General features: G+C 38.7%; 1 protein-coding gene across 1 annotated transcript in view; it reads left to right on the top strand.

The window, feature by feature from the left end:
• ADGRV1 (adhesion G protein-coupled receptor V1) overlaps positions 1–25,421 on the top strand; it is a gene marked incomplete at its 5' end in the record, with an annotated part of 472,861 nt that overhangs the window by 203,047 nt on the left and 244,393 nt on the right. The window contains one exon of the mRNA XM_080679158.1: positions 4,803–4,903. Coding sequence (XP_080535284.1) covers positions 4,803–4,903 — 101 coding nt within the window. The remainder of the gene's footprint in view (positions 1–4,802; positions 4,904–25,421) is intronic.

The following is a 25,421-nucleotide window of genomic DNA, read 5'->3' as shown; positions in this document are numbered from 1 at the left end:
CAGCTTATTCTAACAAAGGCTATATAGAGTTGCTCATATATTTGAGAATCAACACCTAAATATCATCTACTTTTATCACTTTTGACTTGAAGTCATATTTGAAATTACCGTTGACCCTTGAATGATGTGGGCATTAGGGATGTTGACCATCACCCCCCCATGAGTAAAAAATCCATGTATAAGTTTTGACTCTCCCAAAACTTACGTATTAATAGCCTATGGTGGAGCAAGAGCCTCACTGATTATGTGGTTGATTAACATATATTTTGTGTGTATGTATTATATACTATATTCTTACAATAAAGTAAGCTAGAGGAAAAAAATCATAAGGTAGAGCCCTAACCGGTTTGGCTCAGTAGATAGAGCATTGGCCTGCGGACTCAAGGATCCCAGGTTCGATTCCGGTCAAGGGCATGTACCTTGGTTGCGGGCACATCTCCAGTAGGGGGTATGCAGGAGGCAGATGATCGATGTGTCTCTCTCGTTGATGTTTCTAACTCTCTATCTCTCTCTCTTCCTCTCTGTAAAAAATCAATAAAATATATTTTAAAAATCATAAGGTAGAGAAAATACATTTATATTATAAATATAAATTTATAATATAAATATATTATATTATAAATATAAATTTATAATATACTGTACTATATCATCAATACCATAAGCTTATGTTATCTATCTTAGGCTACGTGCTTACAAGGTTTTTCAAATTGTCTTTTTGTCTCAGCTTCAGGGAAGGATGAATAACCATCTCTCAAATCCCTCCCTCCCCCCCACTCTGGGAAGTAGAGAAGAGAATTATATATATATCTTACACACATATTCAGTAATTTAGGTCAGGTCACACTGAAGATCTCTCTGAATTTGGAAGTAATCTGACTAGCTCTTTTTATGAAATGTAGTAACATATACTTAGATAGGAATCAAAACTCTGTATTTAAATCAGGATAGATCACAATATATGTGTTCCAATTCTCTTTCATAGTTCTGATATTTTTGGAAGAATTTGATGTGGAATTTTAGAAAATAGATATTATTTTTTAAAAATTATTTAAAATGTGTGGGTGGCATCTAGTAAAGTTACAGAGTATTTTTTTTCTGAAAAGTAAAACTATCAGAATCTCAGCTTGTAAACTATAAAAGGCACAACTAGAATATTCTTGCAGTTAAATAAACCTTGAACAAAGTAATAAGCATGTTTGAAAGGACTTGAGATTGTATTTATTTACTTATCCCGTCTTATTATTTAGCAATTATAGACAATTACTTCCTGTTACTTATTGTAAAATTGGCATTGTGTTGGCATTTATCACTTAGTAATCTGTGAAGTAAATAAAACCATTAGCCAAAGGAAAGCTTTAGTTTAATGTGTTAAGTACTTTACACATGCACACACACACACACACACAGAAACAAATCTGAGGTCTATATTCATGTCTAATCGCAGCTTAAAAACATTCCAAACATAGGAGACACACCTACTAGTGCATCAGACATGACCCAGTTCATGTATGCATGGTAAAACTGAACTGGTTTATGGAATGTAATAGGGTCTCCCTACAATCGCAAAGAATAGAAATTGTATTCAGAGTCAAAATTAGGATGATTCCAATTCAGTCGTCTATCTTTGCTAGCACATCAATAGAGTTGCGAGAAGCGGAGTAAGCTTCTTTGATATCATCCTCCAAATAGCAATGTGTATTTCAAATTATGCTTAGGTTCCCTAAAATAGTTATATTATACAACTACAGCATTTGCATATGAAGTTATTCACGTTTGAGGTGAATTTCATGTTACACTAATGTGCACAGTTATAATTTACTTTTTTCCTCTTTCTTCATGAGCTAACCTCACTTTCACTTTTTAGCTTCATGAGATAATGTCACTTTAATTTCATGGAATTTGGTAAACTGGTTTCTTTTTAAAAGTCATAGCTGTATGCCTTGATCGTTCACCTTTCTAAGCTGAGCATTACTAACCTTTTTGGCCTGGGTGCCAATTTCCAGCTGAGTCTGTACCCTACATAATGCCATAAAAAAGAGTAACGGAAAATTATTCAGTTAGCCAAGAGTAAATTTTTTAGAAACAGTTTAGAGTACACCTTTAGTGTAATAACTGGAAATATTATGCTTTATTTATTGTATATACTTAATTTTTTTTAAAAAAAACATTCCTCTTTTTTTTTTAATATATTTTTATTGATTTTTTACAGAGAGGAAGGAAGAGTGATAGATAGTCAGAAACATCGATGAGAGAGAAACATCGATCAGCTGCCTCCTGCACACCTCCCACTGGGGATGTGCCCGCAACCAAGTTACATGCCCTTGACCGGAATCGAACCTGGGACCCTTCAGTCCGCAGGCTGACGCTCTATCCACTGAGCCAAACCGGTTTTGGCTATACTTAATTTTTTTAAAATGTACTTATTGTTATATGATTTTGTACCCTGTGATTTACATGTTTACATTAAGGGAATTTAAACCAAAAACTGTTAAAATCTAAAAAATCTGACCTGTAAATTTAAGTCATGTGTGCTAATACAGCTATTCAGCATCAGGTAAGAAAAGAAAAGGTAAATACTCGGCATATAATGCTTCTTGGTAACTGAGGGTATTCAGTGTACTTCCCGAGGCCAGTGGAGGCTGCGCACTAGATAACACCACAACTTGTAGGTATAGGCCATAGGATCTAGCCCGTTTTCCTGCCACTGGCTTTGAATCCGGGACTGCCACCAGGTGTCATGCTAGCATTTTAATTGCAGCTTAATACACTTGATTAAATATTCCTGAGCTGGTGCATTTGAACTGTACTTAATTTATATGAAATGGGCATAGATTGGAATATTACCAAGTAAAGGGAAACAGCTTAAGTAGTTGGCTGGTGTGCATTTTTTTCCTTGGCCAGCACTAAATCCTCTTGCCTGACATTGTTACCATCTACCACCATAAACTTACAGGAGAGCATAAATTAGTGATCATGTGGCCTATAATGAAATAAAAAACTTGCAAGGCCCTGCCCTGCTTTTAAGCCAATGTTTTACACACACACACACACACACACACACACACACACACTGAAAACTTGAGTTTAAGCTAGCTTTGATCATCACAGGAAACTCAGTGTGCATTCATGAGTTGATAGCATCAGCCTCAGTGGTTTATAGACCACCTAAATTAAGGTGCAAAATCAGGCATAACTGTGCAGTTTCTGGATACACTGTGTACCTACATGGGTGGATTTTGGAGGCAGCCCCAGGACTTGCATACCTGCCCCAGAACACCTCCTGGCAGCCATCCTAAAAATGGATTACTCCAGATATCTTAGCCAACTTTCTGGGCCAAAAGCCTTAACTAATGCAAAGCCTCACTTCTTACATGGAAACTTGCCTACCCATCTACCCCATTAAATCTAAACATATTGAAAGCTTTTCCCAAAATAAGTTATGAGAGGCATTTCTATGCAGAAAACCAGACCCCATGTGGGCATTTTCCAAATGCCCCATCCACTTATGCCAACAGGTGGTCTCCTTTAAAACTTTGCTGTATAGCTTCAGAGAAGACAGTGAGAAAATAACCTCTTAAATGAATGTAGTACCTCCTGTTTGTCAAGGAGGCATTGATAAGTGAGGTAATGCATGCACAGTACCTGGCAGAGCAGCATACATTTATGTTTGAATAATTGTTAGACAGAACAACCCGACTGAGGATGAGAGTGAACTAAAAGGCTTAGTGAAAAAGTTACTATGTGCTGGACATTTGAATTAAAAGAAAAAAAACACACCAGGAAATATGTTTAAAATATGCATACACTCTGGCATTAAAAGAAATTTATACAAATTGCAAGACAGAAGATTTGTGGGTTAGTGCTGAAGTTCTCATCTTCCCCATGAAGCAGTGTCAATAGGTGAATGCCAGTAGACTTAAAGAAAATAAGAATATGCCCTGGTCAATGTGGCTGGTTGGGCATTGTCCCATGCACTGAAAGGGTGCCAGTTCCATTCCTGGTCAGGGCACATGACCAAGTTGAGGGCTCAATCCCCAGTAGGAGGCGTGCAGGAAGCAGCTGATCTATGTTTTGCTCTCATGTCGGTGTTTCTCTCTCTCTTTCCCTCTCCTTTCCTCTGTCTCTAACAATTAATACAAATATATTTTTAAAAAATAAGAATAATTTTCTCCACCCCACTTAGGAATGTAGATGTTTAGGTTAAAGTCATCTTAGGGAGAAAGAACACATTTTTTTCCTAGTTTTAACACCCAGTCGCATAAGGTGCTTTTAAAATTCATAATCATCACTGTTGTAGTTCTATAACTATTCTTAGTAGATAAAAAGAGATAATTACAAAACTTGAGTTTTGGTAGTAATATTCACAATTTCATGCCTAAAAAAATCTTATTCTCTTATTCACCTCCCTAATTATATCTATTTAGCCAAGCCACCTGGTCTTAGAAAATTAGATTAGAATATGATTCTTAAACAGTAAAACTTGTCTAATGAAAACAGAGCAGCAAATGCTTAGTTAAATGATTAATCTGCTTAATTTGTGATTTCTTTTTAGTAGGGAAAAGAACATGTAGATATTTCAAAATTAAAATTACTCTTAGGCTTAATGGATAAGTGTGAAGACTTTGTATGCCAATCAAAATGGAGTAAATTAAAATTGCAACATAATCGTTCCCAGAGAGACTGCTATGCAGCAGAGGCAGGCTCCAGGCCTTATGTGCTTAGCTGTCCCAAGGCTTTGTGCTGTGCTACCATTTGTTCATGGATTATAACACCACACATGGGCGTTTTTGTTCCCACAGGTCTCTGCCTGGCTGTGCTTTCCCATATCTTCTGTGCCAGGTATTCCATGTTTGCGGCTAAGCTTCTGACTCACATGATGGCAGCCAGCTTAGGTACACAGGTAGGAGCTCTGCAAGTGTTGACTTTCATGAGATGTTCATGCTTTTTCTTCTATAGCCTAGAACTGAGTGTACAAGTAAAGAATAATCAATCGCAAATGAGTCGAAATACGCTCATTTAGTTTTGTGGTGGAAGAGGGTGGGGGAAGGAGAGGGGTAAAAGGAAATGATAGCATCAGGCCTGAAAAGGGTATTTGTGAACTTTTGACAGAAAGGCATTATATCATCGCTTACAAGAAAATAGCTGCTGCTTGTCACAAAACATTGCATTGTCGACTTATATATGCTACATCTCTTACTAATGTGCATATACTGTATATTAAAATTAGCACATGTTATTTAGTCTGTTTGCATAAAATGTACTTTTGCAAATTATTTATATGGAGGGCATTAAGATGATATATACTTTAAAATATCTGCATTGTATATTTTGTTTCATTTAATATTATATAATACAGTTTGGTAGAACACTGCTTTTTGAAAAACTGTTCAGATGTCTGCGGCAGAAGAAATAGTGTGAAAAACACCGACTCATTCATTAGCATGCAGTTTAAAGCGTGCAGCTTAAAGCACAGAAGGCAGATGAAAAGATTGAATGCCTTTTCTGTCCATGAGATACAGTCTAGAAAGCAGATGTACACATAAATTAGTGTAACTCAGTGTGATATGTGTAAACATACAGACTATTTGCAAATTACTCTGAATGTAGATGAGGACTTAAGTCATTTTTGTGTGAAAGTCAAGAAAGCCTTCATAGAAGAGGTATCGGGAAACTGTGCCCCCCTGGCTGTAATTCTCTATTTCTAAGAATGGATATATAATATCTGTCTGTAATTTAATATAACTGGTTCAGCTCGTTGATAAGGGGAAAGATGGGCATAGATGTTTGTAAAAGCAAAAAGGAAAAGGTGTAATCACTTATACTTTAAGGCTGTAATTACATATCCAGACAGTCAGAATACACTATTATGTTATTGAGAGAGCTGTGTAGTATTTTTTAATATATAAAATAAAATTTTCTCTTTTTTGGGTGGTTGGGGGCACGTCTGAAGTACAGAAAATGTTGGTGCCTGACTGGGTGCTGGTTATATGCATGTGTTTGATTTAGGCAAATGTATTGTGCTGTACACTTATGACTCGCACACTCTCTTTTAGAATGGTAATAGAATGTTAATGGCATTTTATTGAACTCCAACAGAACTTTGAAAAATAATATTAGTGGAGGAGCTGAAATATAAAATGGAAAATTGTCTGGGACATTGGACTTCTGTTCCTTCTTTTTTTTTGTCCTACAAGTGAAAATGATGTGTGTAAATTTTATAACTCTATTTTTTTGGGACAAATTAAGTGCTGGATTCCAAGCAGAGGATCCCGGATTGTTTTGTCTTTTTTTAAGTACCTATGAACTATGGGAGGTAACAGCTGTTAGCAAAGTGGGGCTTACATTGAATTTGACAAGACTATTTATATTGCCGTAGTAACTATCTTAGTTGTCTGATCTTGCCTTTGCTTCTTGTAAGATCTTAGAAAACCCGCCTTCCATAATTAGCGTTTACTTGGCTGTATTCACCACCCACTCTGGTGATTTTTTGGCAGCTGAATTTGTACAAGTCTTAATTATAGAACCATAGAATTACAGATGATTCTTCAGTGTCCTAGCAGACAAATTTGCTCATGTCTAGGGAAATGAAAGAAAAACTTGGGATTTATATGTTGGGACATTGCCTTCCAATTCACATTGTACTTTGTATAAATTTTGGAGAAAATGATTAGTCAAATCCAAGTTTTTAGTATATTTTTAAAATAGATGAAACATGAAAATTCCTATAGTTTATGACTTATGAAACACAGTAAAAAGAATCTTCATAGTTTATTTTTGGCAGGAAGAATTGCTATATTGTTGATAGAAAAGTAATGTTTTCTCAAAACGATATACTTATCACTTTGATTTTAAAAATACCTTCTAAATTAAAGAGAATAATTGTTGCCCTTAAAACCTTTTAGCAAAGGCTTTATAAAATTTGTAAACTCTCCAGAAAAAGAAATAAAGCAGGAACTTGAGCCCACCCTTTCAGAGTTTTAATATCATGTTTATATCTCCAGTTACAGAAGCTTTCTTACCAACAGGGCTATTCCATCCAGTTTCAGCCGCCGATCTCTCATTTAAGATTCTCCATCAGGGTTATGCTGACATCCTTAGATATTAAGTTCCCTCTAGAGAAGTCTCCCAAAATATAGATTTGGCCTGTGATTTTTTTTGGCTGAGAGAGTGAAACTTCTCAAGCTGACCTAGTATTTGAGTTATGAATTCTCTGCAAGACAGGTCTGCCAAGACCATTCGGGTTCAAATCTTTATTGCTGACCTAGGACTAAGTTGAATGGCTTTTGTGGTAAAGGGAAGCATGGGAATGGGATAGTCTCTGACTTTCTTTCAATGCAGTGAGTGGGCCTCAGTGAGTCAGGAGTGAGGCACTGAGCAGTCAGGAAACTGCCGCTCTGGCTGTAGTTCTCTACTTCTAGAAATGGATATGTAATATCTGTCCATAATTTAATGTAAAATTTATTATAGGTAGTCATAAATGGATAAGTATAGATAAGAATCCAAAGATTTTTCCTGCTTTAAAAATCAAAAGTTCTCCTTTAATGTGAAGTTTGTTATTCTAGCTGCTTTGCGACTCATTGACTATAAATGGCCAGCAGGTGGCAGTAGAGGATTTTCTTTTTGCACAACTGGTTTCAGTCTCTCTAGCAAAGATGGAGTTCAGTAAAAAAATGAGATGTTTTCACAGTACTTATTTCACTGTCTAGAGAGTATTTTTCTGCAACAGAGTAACTGCACATTTGTGATTTCCTACCTTTCTATTTTTATCATCTTTGTTCAGAATTGAGCTAAGGAATCTATAAGGCACAAGATAGCTTTTACATCACTGGTTTGGAATATACTTTTTATCATTTATAGTTACATTTAGGGGCATGAAATTATTTTCATTATATTTATGCTATTATAAGCCTCAAGAGGTGTGTTATAGAAAAACGGGTTTATTGACTGTCACAGAATTTTGAGATAAGTTCTGTATTTTCAGAATTCTTTACTTTAAAAGTATGTCTTTTTTTTCAGTGCCAAGTTATTATTTCTCACTTATCTAAGAGAAAATGGTTAAGTGGCAAGAAATAAGACCATTCACTCCAAGTATGAAGTGAAAAACAGCAACCAAATTTTCATGGCATTGGGAGATGTTTCTCGGAAAAAACATCTAATTATATCTTTGGAATTTTTATCTTAGAATCACATTGCCAACCCATGTGTGCCTGATAAGACTGGTAAACAACTAGGACAAAGGACAAGTTTGCAGTTCAGGGTTTTCAGTTCTGGGGGGTTCTGCCAGGAAAAGCAATTCTCCAAATCTAAAAAAAGAACAGAAGTTTCTTCACAGAAAACATGATGATAAGATAAAACTGTGTTTACTCTGATTAATAAACCCAACCAGGGTGGAATCTTTGTGGGGTTTTTCGTCCCCTCTGTCTTTTGTTTGTTTGCATGGCTTAAGCACATTTTCTGAAACTGAAGAGCAAATCTGTGTCTGTAAAAATGATTATATATACCAGCCAGCCTGTACATCATCTGACTTCAGATGACACTGAATATCTGAAATTTGAAATACTTAAATAGAAATTTTTGGTAGCCACTGGATGTGCAGGAGTTTTAGCTACATAGCCCTTCACTTCAAGAAGGGACAGGGAATTGCCTTAAAATTCAGAGAGCGATTTTCTGGAATTTAGCACAAGTTGGTATCTTGTCCAATTTCCTCATTCTGCAATATTTTGGGATGTCATTTTGTTTCCCAGGTAGGATCCTGCTCAGCTACTCCTGCCAATGGGTTCTGCTCTAATCTGCAGGTTATGTCATTCTAGCTGTGAGTATCTAGCATTTTTGAGACTTTTTGAGAATCATCGATAGCACGTGACTAAAGCCAGAAGCCACATGTTACCTCCCAATACTGACTCTTCTGGTTTCTTTCCCTTGCAGCTTGCACTATCTTGTTGAGACTGCCAACCCAAGAAAGTCATTGTGTGGAGGGTTAGGAAACATGTATCCAATAATCATATTTTTTATGGATTGAAGCAGAGCAAGATGGAAATTGTAAAATGTTCATTAATTTGATGACTAGTTGGAAGTTTTGGTTAATCACTTTTTAACCTGAGTATCCTTTATTATTTCTGCTCTTTTTAAAAGAGATTTTTAAATTTTATTTTTACAGAGAGAGGAAAGGAGAGGGAGGGAGGGAGGGAGGGAGGGAGGAAGGGAGGGAGGGAGGGAGGGAGGGAGAGAGGGAAACATCGATGTGAGAGTGAAGCATCGATTGGCTGCCTCTGGCATGCCTGCAATCCGGGCATGTGTCCTGAACAGGAATTGAACCAGCAACCTTTCAGTGCATGGGACAATGCCCAACCAACTGAGCCATATTGGCCAGGGCTATTTCTGCTTTTGCTACTTAAAGAAAGAAAGAAAGAAAATGATGTAAATACAAGGATCAAAATTGGATCTTGCTTTGAGGATTGGGAACTTGCACAGCCCAAATGGTCTTTATTCACTAGAACATTTGTGATGGTATGCATATTAGTGCAGATGTAAATGTGTTAGAAAAGTGTGTCCTAAACTTCAAAGTAGGCCTCTTGTTAAGATGCAGATACTGAATCAAGTGTGGAGTGGGTTTCCAGATCCCGCTTGTTAAGAGAGTAGGTTAACTCTATCATGACTAAGTGCCTCTCTTGTCCTTGTGCTGCTGCTGCTGCTGGCGCTGTTGTTATTATTACTACTAAGCCCACACTATCAAACTATTTTCCTTACTATAAAATTATTTAAAAATTACATTAAGCCCTGACCGGTTTGGCTCAGTGGATAGAGCGTTGGCCTGCGGACTGAAGGGTCCCGGGTTCGATTCCGGTCAAGGGCATGTACCTGGGTTGCGGGCACATCCCCAGTGGGAGGTGTGCAGGAAGCAGCTGATCGATGTTTCTCTCTCATCGATGTTTCTAACTATCTATCCTCTCCCTTTCCTCTCTGTAAGAAATCAATAAAATATATTTAAAAAAATAAAAAAATAAAAATTACATTAATTAATTTTTTATTTTATTTATTCTATTTTATTTTTATATATTTTATTTATTTTTTACAGAGAGGAAGGGAGAGAGATAGAGAGTCAGAAACATCGATGAGAGAGAAACATCGATCAGCTGCCTCCTGCACACCCCCTACTGGGGATGTGCCCGCAACCAAGATACATGCCCTTGACCGGAATCGAACCCGGGACCCCTCAGTCAACGCTCTATCCACCGAGCCAAACCAGTTTCGGCTTTATTTTATTTTTATTGAATTTATTTGGGTGGCATTAGTTAATTAAATTATATCATTTTCAAGTGTGCAATTCTGTAATACATCATCTGTATATTACATTATATCCACCACCCTAAGTCAGTTAACTTTCATTTAAAGTATCATTGCCTTTGAAATTATTTACAAACATTTATCTTTCCTTTGGAAGGAAAATTCCCCCCACCCTCAGGTTACTAAGAAAAGGAAAGGTTCTTAGACAAGTGAGCTCATGTCCAACTCAGAGAACAGACAAGGCTTTTACTTTGGTCTTACAGCATTTCACACTTTTTTAGAACTTCTCAGTGTTGTTTTTGGACATAAAATAAACCAGAGGAAAGAAAGTACAATGAGCCTCCCACCCCCAAGTCCTTTCTTTCTTATAAAGAGCTGTGAATGCTCCACTTTAATGGCATTAAGTATATAAGGCCTTTATTTTTATTTTTGTACAGAAAGACCAGATGTATTTAATTGCCTCTTTTCTTCATGTAAAGATTAATTTGTTGAACATGGCTAAGGAGCCCTCTGCACACAGATAGGAATACGCATTTAAGTTGAAGTTATTAAACTATTTTACTCTAATATAGGTATGCTCATCAATGTGGCCTAAATATTATGACATTCATGACTATGAATGCCCCTTTAATCATCTAGTAATGAAATGAAAACAAACAAAAAATTGAGCAAGTCCTCCTTATCCCAGGTGAGGATCACCATTCACCCAAGAACTCAACCACTTTCACTTCATCAATCTGAGATTGTGCAATGGGAAATACCAGGCGAGATAAGCACCGTGAAGCATGTAGATGACAGTCTACAACAGCAACCTCAGGATAAGAACCAGGTGTTGGGTAACCAGATGAGGATCTCCAGTTCTCTGTGCATCGTGTGGTACTCCCTATGCTGTGGGTGGGGGCCTCCGCTTGCAAAGGCTCCGTGGAGCTATGGAATCTGAGCTGGCTGTCGAAGGATGTATCAGATTTGAAAACTTAGAATGTGGCACATTCTGGGCAGGAAAAAGTGCAAGAATGAAGACATGGACAGCATAGTCAACCTGGGGAGTTCTATTTAGGTGAGGCCTGCACATGTGCACAGAGAGATGGGTAAGCCCGCTCCAGGGCAGGTGATTGCAGCATGTTGTCTGAGAACCTAGGGGAGTCACCGAGGGAGTTAGCCCAAAAAGGCACAGTATGAAAAGAGTGTTCTTAAGGCTCAATCTGTCGATTAGGAATTAAATGCAAAATGAATTAGAGGAGAGGCCGGAATTAGGGAGATCCATTTAGAGGGGCGGGGAGGACAGCTTTTATCATCACCTGGTTGTGGTGGGTTATTAGCTTGGACAAAGGTTATGGCCATGAGAATTCCAAGGAAGAAATAAGAACTAACAAACCTGTTTTGCTTTGTAAAACGTTCGCAGTTTCACTTCTCTCTTTAAAGCAATAAAAAGTCCACATTGCAAATTTTATTTAATAAACATTAATATAATAGTTACTGAGCATTAGATGCAGTAGCTACTAATATTATACCTATTTTACAGATGAGGAAATCAAGACACAAAGAGTTTAAGTTACTTGTCTCAGGTCACATAGTAGTGATAGAACCGGTTCTGAACGTAAGTAGCCAGGCTTTAGTCCTTGCCTTTTAACCACAATGCTATGCTGCCTCATAAATCAGGAATTAATGAGATTTACTCTGTCACCAAAAGAGGGAGATGATTTTAAAGTGAATGAAACCTGTGGTTTCATTTGAGTTCAATGGAAAAGGCCAGAAGGTTTCATAGGTGGAGAGGGAGACGTGCAGTTTTGGGTATCAGGGGTTTAAAGTTTCTTTAGCACATTTAAGCTAGTGATTTAGATGTTAGTTATATAACCATGAAGGTCCTGACACTGTAAACTTGGTTCGTTAAGACAAGTTGTGTGGAGAACCTGTGATTACAGAATACCCATAGCTAATGTCATCAGGGCCTTGCTTTATGGCACGGAAGTGATTTATATGTGTTGTCCTATTTACTCCTTATAACAACTGCATGAGTGAGTACTGCTATCATTCCTGTTTTACAGATGGAAAAAATGGGACTATGAGACCTTCAGGTACTGGCCCTGACCTTGATAGGTGGAATATTGTGGCCGGAAGAAGGATTTGAACCCAAGTTTGTCTGGCTCCAAAACCTATGTGTTTAAAACACAGTGCTGTGTGGAATGAGAAGGAAATAATTAAAGAATAGTTAAAGTTTCTGAGGCCAAGGGAGAAAAAAAGATTTCAAATGGAAGGGTGGAAGGAGAAGGAAATAATTAAAGTGTCGTTTAAGTTTCCGAGGCCAAGGAAGAAAAACTATTTCAAATGGAAGGTTTAGCATCAGTGAGAGCTCGTCCTCCCTTTTGGCAAGAACATGGTCACTGGAGACCTCGGAGAGAGAGGATGAACATTAGACATAAAAGGTTCCAGAGTAAGTGGGAGGAAATGGCAGAGGCTGTTTTAGACCACACCTGAGAAAACTTGGGCAGCGGAGGAAGGGGACACTGGGGGCACAGGAAGCGGGAAAACTCTGGCACCTCTGATCATAAGAAGCTGGAGGGAAGAGGGACCCTGGAACTTCCAGTGCCACCGACCGAGGGGGCAGGTCTCCTCACCTCCCGCCCACCACCCTCCATTGGTAGTTGTCTTTTCTTGAAAGAGAACTTTCTATAGAAGTTTGCTGCAAGGGTTTTAGGAATTAGTAAATTTCTCTTTGGTCCACATTTTTATTTATACTTTTTATTGCTTTTAAATTTTTTTATGCCGTAGGCAAGTGGCACCCTGCTATTGTGCCTGACCTAATCATGTTATATGTAGGAGAAAATTAGACTTCCAGTCTGAATCCTCCTGCCCCCCGCCCTGCCATTTCTTAAATCCAAATTTCTTTGATGACCATACATTTTTATGGTTTTATTATTATTGAATTTCATGTGAACTTGGCAATCAATCATGAAATAAATATGTAACTAGTGATTATCAAGTGTATAATCCTTTCTGCAACCCCAAATATTAATATTTTGATAGTCATAAGTATTTGCTTTGAGGACTTAAGGCAATAATGGTATTAAAAATGGAGTGAAACTTGAATATTGAACAAAGTATTGAATTTCAGAAGAAATAATTTATTTTATTTTTCCTTTAAGTATGCATTTCCTTTATTTATCAAAATTTGTCATTCTTAAAATCTTTTAAGAATAAAACCCAGCTTCTTTTTTTAAACAAGCTTTCAGAATTCAGTTCGACATAGACTGTTCTCACTAAATTGAAAATAAGTGGACACTGAAGATACAAAAATAGTACCATGGTCACACTACTGGGAAATTCAAACTTTCCCAAGTGCTGAAGTAGCAAAGCAACAGAAAGAGTGAGTAATATTCTGAATGAGGCTACAGTGACATTATCATGTTTGCAACATGGCTTTGTTACCAGGAAAATTTGTGAGGCAAATCCAGACTTTACCAGAAAATACCAGTTTGGAATCTTTTATTGCAGCCTCAGAAACATAAACTATCCTTGACTTTTTAAAGACTCCTTTTGATGTTCCTAACTAGGGAAAAATCAGCATGTGAAAAAAATTGTTTTTGTGAATGTTTAATGATAGCTCTAAAGAACTTTACATCATGTGGACTGTGGGGGAGAGAATCCTGGGTTTGAAATTAGAAGGACAGCTGGGGTAATATCCCTGAGCTGCATGGGAAAAGTCATTGGAAAAACAATAAGAATGCCTGCCTTGTAGTGTTGTTGAGAGGGTAATAGATCATGTTCAAAAAGCTCAAAACACAGGCATGGGGAAGGAGGGGCCAAGGAGGGCAAGGATGATTCCTCCTGCACGTGACATGGAAGAGGCCCCTGGGGTTCTGCCCTGAGTCAAATGCTTCCTAATACCTTGGGGTGAACCAAGCCTGGGCTTCGGTTCTTGAGGTTTTCTTAAATCAACTGCAAGGGAGGTAACAGTTTTTTTCAGCCACACCCTTTTAAAGTAGTGGGCTCTCTCACGGCTGTTACCATACCTCTCTCGCTTTACTGTCCCAGGAAGGTTTTTATGTTGGTCTGCATTGACTGTAGGCACTGTATTAATTTTGCTTTTTTCTATTTTTCAAATAAGAATTCTTCCCAATCTTGATATTTTCTAAGTTTGTGTCTTTATTGCTTTTATTGAATTGTTAGAATTTTAATAATTGAAAATATACAAAGTATATGTTTATACACTTTTATATATATTTATTTGTATATATTTATATTTATATATATATACAGGGTAGTATAAAAGTAGGTTTACAGTTGTGAGTACATGAAACACTATTTATTCCTGTATTATTATTTACTAGAGGCCCAGTGCATGAAATTTGTGCACCAGGGCGGGGGGGGGGGAGAGAGAGGGGGGTCCCTCAGCCCAGCCTGCACCCTCTCCAATCCAGGACATCCCTCTCACAATCCGGGACCACTGGCTCCTAACCGCTCACCTGCCTGCCTCCCTGATTGCCCCTAATTGCCTCTGCCTACCTGCCTGCCTGATAGCCTCTAACCCCTCTACCTGCCTGCCTGATTGTCCCAAACTGCTTCCCTGCTGGCCTGATCGCCCCTAAACACCTCTACCTGCTAGCCTGATCACCCCTAACCACCCACCTCTGCCTGCCGACCTGATCGCTCCCTAACCGCCTCTGCCTGCCTGCCTGATCGCCCCCTAACTGCCTATGCCTGCCAGCCTGATCGCCCCCTAACTGCTCCACTGCCTGCCTGATCGCCCCTAACCGCCTCTGCCTCAGCCTCTGCCACGTGGCTTTGTTCAGAAGGACATCTTGAATGACATCCAAAGGTCGTTTGGCTGTCCGGTCTAATTAGCATATTATGCTTTTATTAGTATAGATTATTGTGTTATTTCCCATGTAACAATAAAGCTACTTTTGCCACACCCTATATGTACCTATTTTATTTTTTTGTTTTAGAGAGAGACGAGTGAGTGAGTGAAACATCGATTTGTTGTTTCACTTATTTATGAATTCATTGATTGATTCTTGTATGTGTCCTGACCAGGATCAAACCAGCAACCTAGGTGTATTGGGACTATGCTCTAACCAACTGAGCTTTTTCATCAGGGCCTATACCTATTTTTTAAAAACTATGTGTGGCCCTGGCTGGAGTGGCTCAGTTAGTTGGACGTGGTCTCATGCACTGAAGGTTTCCAGTTTGATCCCCAGTCAGGACACACACCCAGGTTGCTGACTCAGTCCCTGGTAGGAGGTGTGCAGGAGGCAGCCGATCCATATTTCGCTCTTACATTGATGTTTCTATCTCTCTCTTCCTCACCTTTCCTCTCTCTATAAATACCAATAAAACATCTTTTAAAAATGTGTTTATATGTACATATATATATATATGTGTGTATATGTGAGCTTCTGCATGTATATACATTTGAAATTTGAAATAGACATGTATTTTAAAAATAGAGACATTATTTAATGAAATACGAAGTACTGCTAAAGATTACCATAAGCAACTGATGTGCATAATTCCATATCATCCTTACAATACTCTGTGAGATAATCAGTATTATTATTATTGCCTCTATTGCACATAAGAAATCTGAGACCTCAAAAGGTCACATTACTTGCCCATATCAAGTAGCCTCTTGACTCCAAAGCCTTTATCTCCCTTTCCACCCCTCTTTGAAGGACACCTTTCAAGCCCTCAATGGTGACTTTTTCCTCCACTTCTATGTAGCATAACAGCATGGTCTCTTGCAGATAGTCGTGTGTGTTTTTTAACAACTTTGTTGTGATATAATTCACACAAACATTTTACCCATTTAAAGTATGTAATTCAATGGCTTCTAGTATATACTCACAGAGTTGTGTACCCATCACAATAGTCAATTTTATGTATTTACTAGAGGCCCGGTGCCCGAAATTTTTGCACCGGGGGGGGGGAGGGGTCACTTCAGCACAGCCTGCACCCTCCCCTACTGGGGATCCCTTGGGGGCAGTCGCACATCCCCCTCACAATCCAGGACTGCTGGCTCCTAACTGCTCACCTGCCTGCCTGCCTGATCGCCCTTAACTGCACCCCCCTGCTGGCCTGGTCACTCCCAACTGCCCCCCCCTGCTGGCCTGGTCACTCCCAACTGCCCCCCCCCCTGCTGGCCTGGTTGCCCCACACAGCCTGCTGTTTCAGTCGTTTGAGTGTCCCTCACTAACCCCCCGCCGGCCTGGTCGCCCCACGCTGCCTGCTGTTTAGTCAGTTGGTTGGCCCTCACTAACCCCCCTACCAACCTGGTCGCCCCATGCAGCCTGCTGTTCATTCGTTTGGTCATCCCTCCCTAACCCCCCTGCCGGCCTTTTACCCCAGGCAGCCTGCTGGTCATTACTGTTACTGTGATGGCATCCCGGAAAATTTGCATATTCCTCTATTATTAGATAGATTTTTTTCTAGCTTTATAGAGGTATAATTAACATTATTACTGTACTAATCATGTTAGTAGGCCTGCCTTTGATCTCTTTTTTAGCTCTCTGGCATCTTGCTTCCTTTTGTGAAATATTTTATGAGTGGCCCTTACAAAATTGAATTTTGCATTTCCATAAATGTCTGTAATTCCCAAGAAGTTGTGCCTTTGAGTTTTAGAGGCTTGCTCTACCAACAGAGGTCTTAGTTGCCTGTCTGCCTAGATAAGCTTTAAGTTCCTGAGTAAAGAGACTATTCTTTTTATATCATATTCTGTGCCAAAGGCATATGAGGGCCAAAATAGCAGCAGTTCTAAAAGCAAAGAGACCTTTCTTAGAGACGTGTTAGTTGAGTGCAATCTAGAACCACCTTTCTGGCAGAGCCCTTTTTGGATCCTATCTCTCAGAAACATATACTCTGTGTTCTGCCAGGAACGGGGAGGGACTTGGTTTCAGGCTCTGTGTTTTGGTTTTAAGGGTGAATGTTTTTGCCAAATTGAAATTTACATGTCACATATCAACAACCAAATGAATTTTGTGGCCAAATTTTGTCTGCAGAAAATGGCATGTGCAACTGATTGTATGGGATTTGGCATGGAAGCTGTAAAATTCCATAGCAACTCAGACCTCAGCTCTAAGCCCCAACCCAACCATTTATGCCTTAGCCCAGTGGTTCTCAACCTTTCTAATGCCACAACCCTTTAATACAGTTCCTCATGTTGTGGTGACCCCCAACCATAAAATTATTTTCGTTGCTACTTCATAGCAACTACTGTTATGAATTGTAATGTAAATATCTGTGTTTTCCGATGGTCTTAGGCTCTACTAGCTAGCAGGGTCGCCTAAGACCATTGGAAAACACAGATATTTACATTACGATTCATTAACAGTAGCAAAATTACAGTTATGAAGTAGCAACGAAAATAATTTTATGGTTGGGGGTCACCACAACATGAGGAACTGTATTAAAGGGTCGTGGCATTAGAAAGGTTGAGAACCACTGCCTTAGCCCTTTCTGGAAGACAGAAATCAAAGTTAAATGAAAGTCACCCTCTGAGTTCATATTCTCACTTTTGCATATTTCTAAAACTTTTTAGGATAGATTTCCTTTTAAATTATGCATAGAGTTAACCATGTTTGGGAATTAAATGCATTTTCTCTCTCTGCTTCTAGACTATATCCCAGTTGTGTCCCCTTCTATCAGTCTTTACTGTTATTATGCTTATTTAAGCCATCTGTCTTCTATGGTAAGTAGCCTCCCAACTAGTTGCCCATAGTTTTAATTTGTTATCTTTTCAGCACCAGAGCAGACCTTTTACAGACGAAATCAACTCAAGCTATTCTCCCACTTAAAATAACCCTTCAGTGACTTCCTATTGCAGATAAAAAAGGAACTTCTAACTCCATCCAGCAGACCCTTGAGGACCATCCCTGCCTACTCTCATCTCACCTCCTACCATCTTTCCCTACTCACCCAGCACCAGCCACAATGCACACTTTTCAGTTCCTTAAACCTGCTACCTTCTTCTTTTCCTGGGTCCTGGGTTCAGTTAATCCCTAAGCCTGGAAAGTTCTGCACTAGTGTTTTGCTCATTTATATATTCATTCATCCATCCCTCACTCACACTTAGCTCACATATTATCACCCAGAAGAGCCTCCCTGAAGAGCCCTTCCCCTACAATTTCACATCACTGTTATATTTATATCATGTTATTTATCAGTCTCTGAAATCTCTTATTCTTTTATTACATTCTGTCCCCTTCCTTACTCCCTACTTCCCACCTCCAAGAATGTAAACTCCAATAGATCAGGAATTGCCTGTTTTGTCCATTGCTGGTTTCTAGCACCCATAAAAGCTTTTTGGCACATACTAGATTTTCAATAAAAACTGGTTAAAACAATGAGAAAAGCAATGAGGTGAAAGGAAGTTGTAGGCTTGCCCCTAAAAAAAAAACATTCTTCAGCAATTTAAAACTAATCTATCGTCATTTTTCAAGAAAATAAGCCCTTTCTATATATTCAATTCCTTTGAGAAAAATCAAACTTTAGAAAGATAGTCATATTCTTAAAGAATTGTAATGCGGTCGTGGTGTACTACTTATAAACAAATGGCATTATAAATCTTGGTTTATAATTTAAACATGTACAATTCAGAATTAGTTTTTTCAGAAAAAAATAGTTATAAAGAGAAGTTAAGACTCCAAGCCATCCACCACAGTCCATTTAACACTTAATCTGGTTATTATGGTCCATAATTGTGCTTTGTAATTTTTCTTCATGTTAAAACACGTTCTGATTTCTGATTGGGAACTTAGAGAAAACCCTTGCTGCTCCCAGAGCCTGTGCTATATGGCTCTCCTCTCTTCAGAAGACCCTGGAAACAAACAAGGGCTCAAGGATGGTGGTGGGTGGTGGAGAGAGGTGAGATGCCATTGAGGTGAGAGGCAGACTCTGGAAACCAGCTTCCTGAGTTTGGGCTGATGCTCCTACAATCGAGTTGGATAGCAAACATGAAGGTTTCTGAAACTTATAAACGTAGCGTGGGGATAGAGATTTGGCTCTTAAAGCAGCTGTATTAGCTTCTTGTTGAGAAGCAAGGTTAGAGATGATAGAACAATTTTTGGAGTACACAGACAAAGTTTAGTTAACTAAGATCTTTCTATATTCCATAGTAATAACATTTTGTGTTAAGATTGAGTATTGACATTCAAGATAGATAACTAATTTTAATAGCTAATTCTAATAAATAGTTAACTAGTAAATGCCTATAGTGCCAAAGTAATTAATACATAGCCATTAAGCTAAAGATATAAATAACAAGGCTATAAAATTGACAGTATGCTGTCATTAGGGCATATGTTTACACATAATAAATAATCTTCCATGTTTGTGTCATGTTTATAATTATGGTTAATGTGCTGTTAGTTGTTGGGTTTGTTATATCTGGTACCCTACGTTCTAACTTATGAGTAGCTGAAAGCATTAATTACAATGCCTGATTTTTTTTTAAGCAAGTGAGTTAATGAGATACAACAATCACAAAACCCTATTTCCTCCAAAAACAAAATTTTAAAAAATATCTATATTTAGAAAGTATATTTTTTGTACCTTGGAAATCTTGAGACAAAAAGTGAAAGTATTGGTTAATTTTCTTTGCTCCTTTGAATCTGCCTAGAGAAGTGTTCCATAAGTATTTGTTTTAGATGGGTAATATAAGCATTTTCTTCACTCCACAGAGATACAAAGGCCAGAGGAGTCTGAGAGATTAACCCGAGGAACTCAGAGTAGCTGGATTGTCACTGTTTTAACTCAGATCACGGTCATCATTACTCTTAACTCACTAGGTATTCATGAGACCCCATGAAAATGGCCCATCTTATACAAACAATCCACACTTGAGCAACCTTCAACTCTACAGATTGGGAATTGTTCTTTTGAAAATATTTGTCAGGGTTAATTATTGAAGACTCTTATGTGAATACTAGCGGCCCAGTGCATGAAATTATTGCACAGGGAGGGTCCCTAGGCCTGGTCAGTGATCAGGGCCAATCAGGTTCCCCGCCTCCCTGCCTCTTCCTTCCCTCGCTCCCTCAGTGCCCCGCCACCACCGCTGGTCGCTGCCATGTTCTGTGCCGCTCCCTGGTGGTCAGTGCATGTCATAGCTAGCAATTCAACTCCCGGGCTCCCGGTCAAACTCCCGAGAGGACAATTTGCATGTTATCCTTTTATTATATAGGATAGAAAAGTCAGATGAGGACAAGCAAGTCTGTGTTCCACCTCCTGCTTTCAGTCTTAATCAGAACAGCAGAAAACTCTGCTTATGCTTTAGTTAGAAAAACAAAAAACAAACAAAAAAAACAGTAAAAATAATTTTCTGACGTTCTTGTGGGAGCCTACAACAGCCACCTATTGTTCCCATTCTATAAATACTTAGTGTCATATGTAATATATCAGGCTGTTTGCTAGGAACTGTAGACAGAAAGATAAATAGGGCACAGTTCAGACCCTGGAACAACTTATAGTCTACTAGGAATGGAGTAAACATGTAAATAAATGAATACAATAGAGTGTTATAGGCATGTGGTAGCAGTCTGTACAGCTCACAGTGGGAACAAAAAAAAGTGAGTTATTAATTATAAGGGTGGGGTCAAGAAAATCTTTATAGAGATGAGAATTCTTTTTTTAATATATTTTATTGATTTTTTACAGAGAGGAAGGGAGAGGGATAGGGAGTTAGAAACATCGATGACAGAGAAACATCGATCAGCTGCCTCCTGCACGCCCCCTACTGGGGATGTGCCCGCAACCAAGGTACATGCCTTTGACCAGAATCGAACCTGGGACTCTTGAGTCTGCAGGCCCACGCTCTATCCACTGAGCCAGACCGGTTTTGGCGAGATGAGAATTCTTAAGCTATCTTGAAAGATGAGGAGTCTTTACCATGTAAAATCTTCAGGTAATTAAAATACAGACATTAGTAAAGGCAGAGGAATGGGTTGTGTCTGGCAGGATTAGTGATGAAAAAGCATTGCTCTGCGTTGGATTATATTCTGTGTATTTTGCAAGACTTCCGGGACCTTTCAACTGGTGAAGGGTTGGTAGTGAGAATTACTTCTGCTGCAGACTTGGGAGAGATGGAGAATAGTGTCCAGAGCTGAGCAGAACTCATATTTGGGGAAGCAACAGAAACTAGAAATTTTTATAGGTTTTTCTAGGATAAGAATTTTGGTGCTACAGATACATTTTCATGTCTTATGAGCATTTTTCTTAGAAATGTTTTAAATAGTCTAATCTGAAGAGGCCAATGTACCCAGTTCTGTACTAACTGCTCATAAAAAACACAAGTCTCTATTCTGTCAGGTGTCACAGAGGTTTCAGCTTTTTTATTTTTTGTTTTTTATTGATGCAGAGGTAATACCTCATAGTAATTGAGTCACTCATTATGCATTAAGATAAAAAGCTATTTCATATTTTAAAGAATAATTCCTCAAAACAACCCCAATGAACTCTTCTATTTGTTCAAGTGAACAAATAACGAAAAAGCTAATTGTGTATAGAGTATGTTTTTTCAATGTTACTTCACCTTCAATCTGCTGCAATCATATGTTAAATACCCATAAAGGCATAAATCAATATAGCTTTATGTATTGCAATATTTAAACTTATATAAAAATGTTAATACAGCACTATGTTTGTTTTTTTAATATATTTTATTGATTTTTTTTACAGAGAGGAAGGGAGAGGGATAGAGAGTTAGAAACATCGATGAGAGAGAAACATCGATCAGCTGCCTCCTGCACACCCCCTATTGGGGATGTGCCCGCAACCAAGGTACATGCCTTTGACCGGAATCGAACCCGGGACCTTTCAGTCCGCAGGCCGATGCTCTATCCATTGATCCAAACCGGTTAGGGCAGCACTATGTTTTTTATGCCCATCATGTAAGCCCCAGGGACAAAATTCAGAAAAAAAAACCACATTGAAATTGCAATATCTTGAACTGCATAACTGAAGAAAACATATCATGTATATATTTCCCATGATTTTACTTTGTGAATTTATATTCTTGAGGTAAAGATAGAATCCAGAGCATAGAGAAATGCAGTGAAAATGCCACAGGAAAATATTGGTGGTGTTGTTTAAAATCCAGCATGTGTAGCTCCTTTCTAAGTTATTAATAGGCTTGAGAACAACAATATAAGCCATTCCTAAATAGAAGCTAGTCTGAGAGAACAGACTTCCGTCAGGAGTGGCTGCTGTTTGGGGGAAGGGAAGCTGAATTGAAACAGATTTGTGAGAAAATTAAAAAGAGGAAGCAATTCGGCTTCACAATTGGTCACTGATGTTTGATTTACTCCTTTTGGAGTTTACAAGTGGCTGCCAAGTTACGTATAATGCGCACTACCTAATCCTTGGAGGCCTCTCTTCAGCTGATGTCTGCGTCAGTGGTGGCCATGAGAGAGGAAGGGACTGGAAGAAAAGATTGTTTACCACTTTGGTTTAACAGGGAATTAGAAGACCAAATTAAGTGGTTTAGAACACCATTGGAATGCTGTTTTGTTTCAATTTAAAACACATAGTGATCCCAAGATTTACTTAGCGTCTAGTCCTCAATGTTAATTAGGATCTCATGGGGAAGGGTGCCTTCTTACCACTTACTTTGGGTAATTATGAAAAGTCAAAGACATACTTTTGTGAGATTCAGCAAATAAACTGACAACAAACCCCAAAGTAGTCACAATTGTGTCCCCAAGAATATTATAATTCTAAGGAGTACTGGGGAAATTTATAGACATGAAATGAGAAAACAAGGGGAGGATGAAATTGGCTCCTTAAATGTACAATAGTTGTCACACATTCTTTGTTGTTGCACATTTAAACCTTTTCCTACTTACAGATGATAATTTCCTTGAGGGTAAAGATGATCACATTTTTTTGTTAAATCTCCTTCTGTGGACAGACTGGGACAAATGGGAAAAGAAACCATTGACCAGCACCTGTGAGTAATTCTTTCCCTAGCATAAGCCTACTTCAGCTCTCAAGTGGAGAATAGCTTGGGGAAGGTGTTGAAGAAATGAGGCCACAGACTCAGACATGTTGGAAACAGGCTCGCGTCCCAGTTCTCCCCGTCTGCAAGCAGGAGGAGGAAGGGAGTAACCTTCCCAGTCTGCAAGCAGGAGGAGGAAGGGAGTAACCTCCAGCACAGGTGCGGTGAGGACTCCAACCTCACTCTCAGGGTTTTCCCCAGGAGTGGAACCCAAAATCCCCTCTTCCCACCATCTTCCTAGAAATTGTTTTAAGATCCACAGGAAAGATAGGCCCTATACTCACAAGTAAACCCACTTAACATATACATTTGAAAAGTGAGCTGTGTGCACAGTTTCAAAACAAGAGAGGGATCAGTAAACAGTTGAGCTATAAATTTGAAAAGAGATTTGAAAAGAAAAGGCAGTTTTTATCCCGAGAAGCAAATAAGGTATGACATTTGGGGCATAAAACAGTTAAGATATTTTATTTAGGTTTTTAAACTTATTTATTTTTTACTTTTAACACGGTAAGCACCCTGTCAGTCACCAGTGACTGACACTATACTTCCATCCGTAAGACAAAACAGGCTGGGCGCTTAACGTGTTAAATTGTGTGATATATAGTTATTTTGACTATGGAAGTACTGATCCTCCTCATCAAAGGAAGAATGGCCTTTCTCCCACCTGCTTCCAAGGTTGTCTTATTTCTTGAAATTTCAGTTTTCTTTCTCATTGTGCGGCTTTGGTTTGTTTGATTTTATTCCTCCACTTTCCCAAAAGGTAAGTGACATACATTTAATTTAAATTTTAAAATTAATTGAAATAAATTCTTTTCAGAAGCCATTGCCAGTTATTTTATTTTATTTCGTTTTATTCTTAAAGAAGTAATGATATTGTTAATGATATTCCTTTTGGGGTCCTGTTATAATCCAGAGACTCTAAGTACACTACTTTTATTTTATTCTCACAATATTGCTATAATTAGGTATTGCCATCTTCACTTTATAGCTGAGTAAACTGAGTCTCACATAATAGAATTAAATCTGCCTAAGAAACCATAACTAGAACCAGGGCTAAGATTTGAACCCAAGTGTATCTGATTCTATTTTATCCACAGAGCTACCCACAGACGTGTGTATGCACTTGTATATCACATGAACTTGTGTCATATATAGCAGTACTTTTCCCCTTCCCTGGAAACTATTGAAGGCTTTTGCTAGAGGAAGGAAATGTGAACAGTCAGAGTTAGAGGGTGCCTTTCAGTGGGGAAAACAATCATCCCTGACACCTTAGATTTAGGAAAGTTCAGAACATGTTTTTTGTGACTGACTACGAATTTGAATTAGGGGCCTTGCCCATAAGAGATGATCAGAGATAACTTTTTCTGACCTATAGGGCAGGGCAAACTTCTTTTTACTAAAGATCTGCTCTTCTTATCCAACAGTGACCTTTTGAAGCCCTAGAGCAGTGGTCGGCAAACTCATTAGTCAACAGAGCGGCAAACTGCGGCCCGCATGCGGCTCGCGAGCCGCAGTTTGCCGACAACTGCCCTAGGACACTTCACCTCATCCCTAGCTCAGGATGTCTTATGTATGGTACCTCAATCCCCCTTTCTATCTCTAAACCTCTCTTCTACGCAGGGTCTCAGACTCTCTTATGTGTACAGGGTTCCCACACATATGTAAGCATTTAGTTATTTTCTCTTGTTACTCGGTTTCATGTCTGTTTGATTATTAGAGCAGCCAGAAGAGCCTCAGAATAGAGGAAAGCTTGTTCCTCCCACACACATACAGCTTCCTTCGGTGAAAGTGTTGGGGGAAATCTTGGAAAGGCAGATCCAGATCAGTTTATGGAAAACCTTGAGAGCTCGATTTGGAAGTTGAGGTATTACTTTTAGACATTGAAAAGTTTCTATTAGGGAAGTGACATCATTGGAAGGTTCATCCTGGAGCACCTCTCAGCTTAGCGTCTCTGAACATTATGGAATCACTAGGGCACACAAGCAGCTTGTTAATTTATAACAACAGCAATCGCCACCCCAGTGTCTCAGTTCTCTGTAGAATATTTAACGTGTCAAGATGTGGGAGTAATCTCACATTTCCCATTCCTTCCAAGCCTCTTACCCTTATAGGGAAGCTTGCGCTGCAAAGTGGACAGATTGTAGCAACG

This window comes from Plecotus auritus, assembly GCF_963455305.1.
Source record: "Plecotus auritus genome assembly, chromosome: 7".
Taxonomy (NCBI): Eukaryota; Metazoa; Chordata; class Mammalia; order Chiroptera; family Vespertilionidae; genus Plecotus; species Plecotus auritus.
The sequence above is the reverse complement of the archived record's forward strand: the minus strand, read 5'-3'. Positions and strand labels throughout refer to the sequence as shown.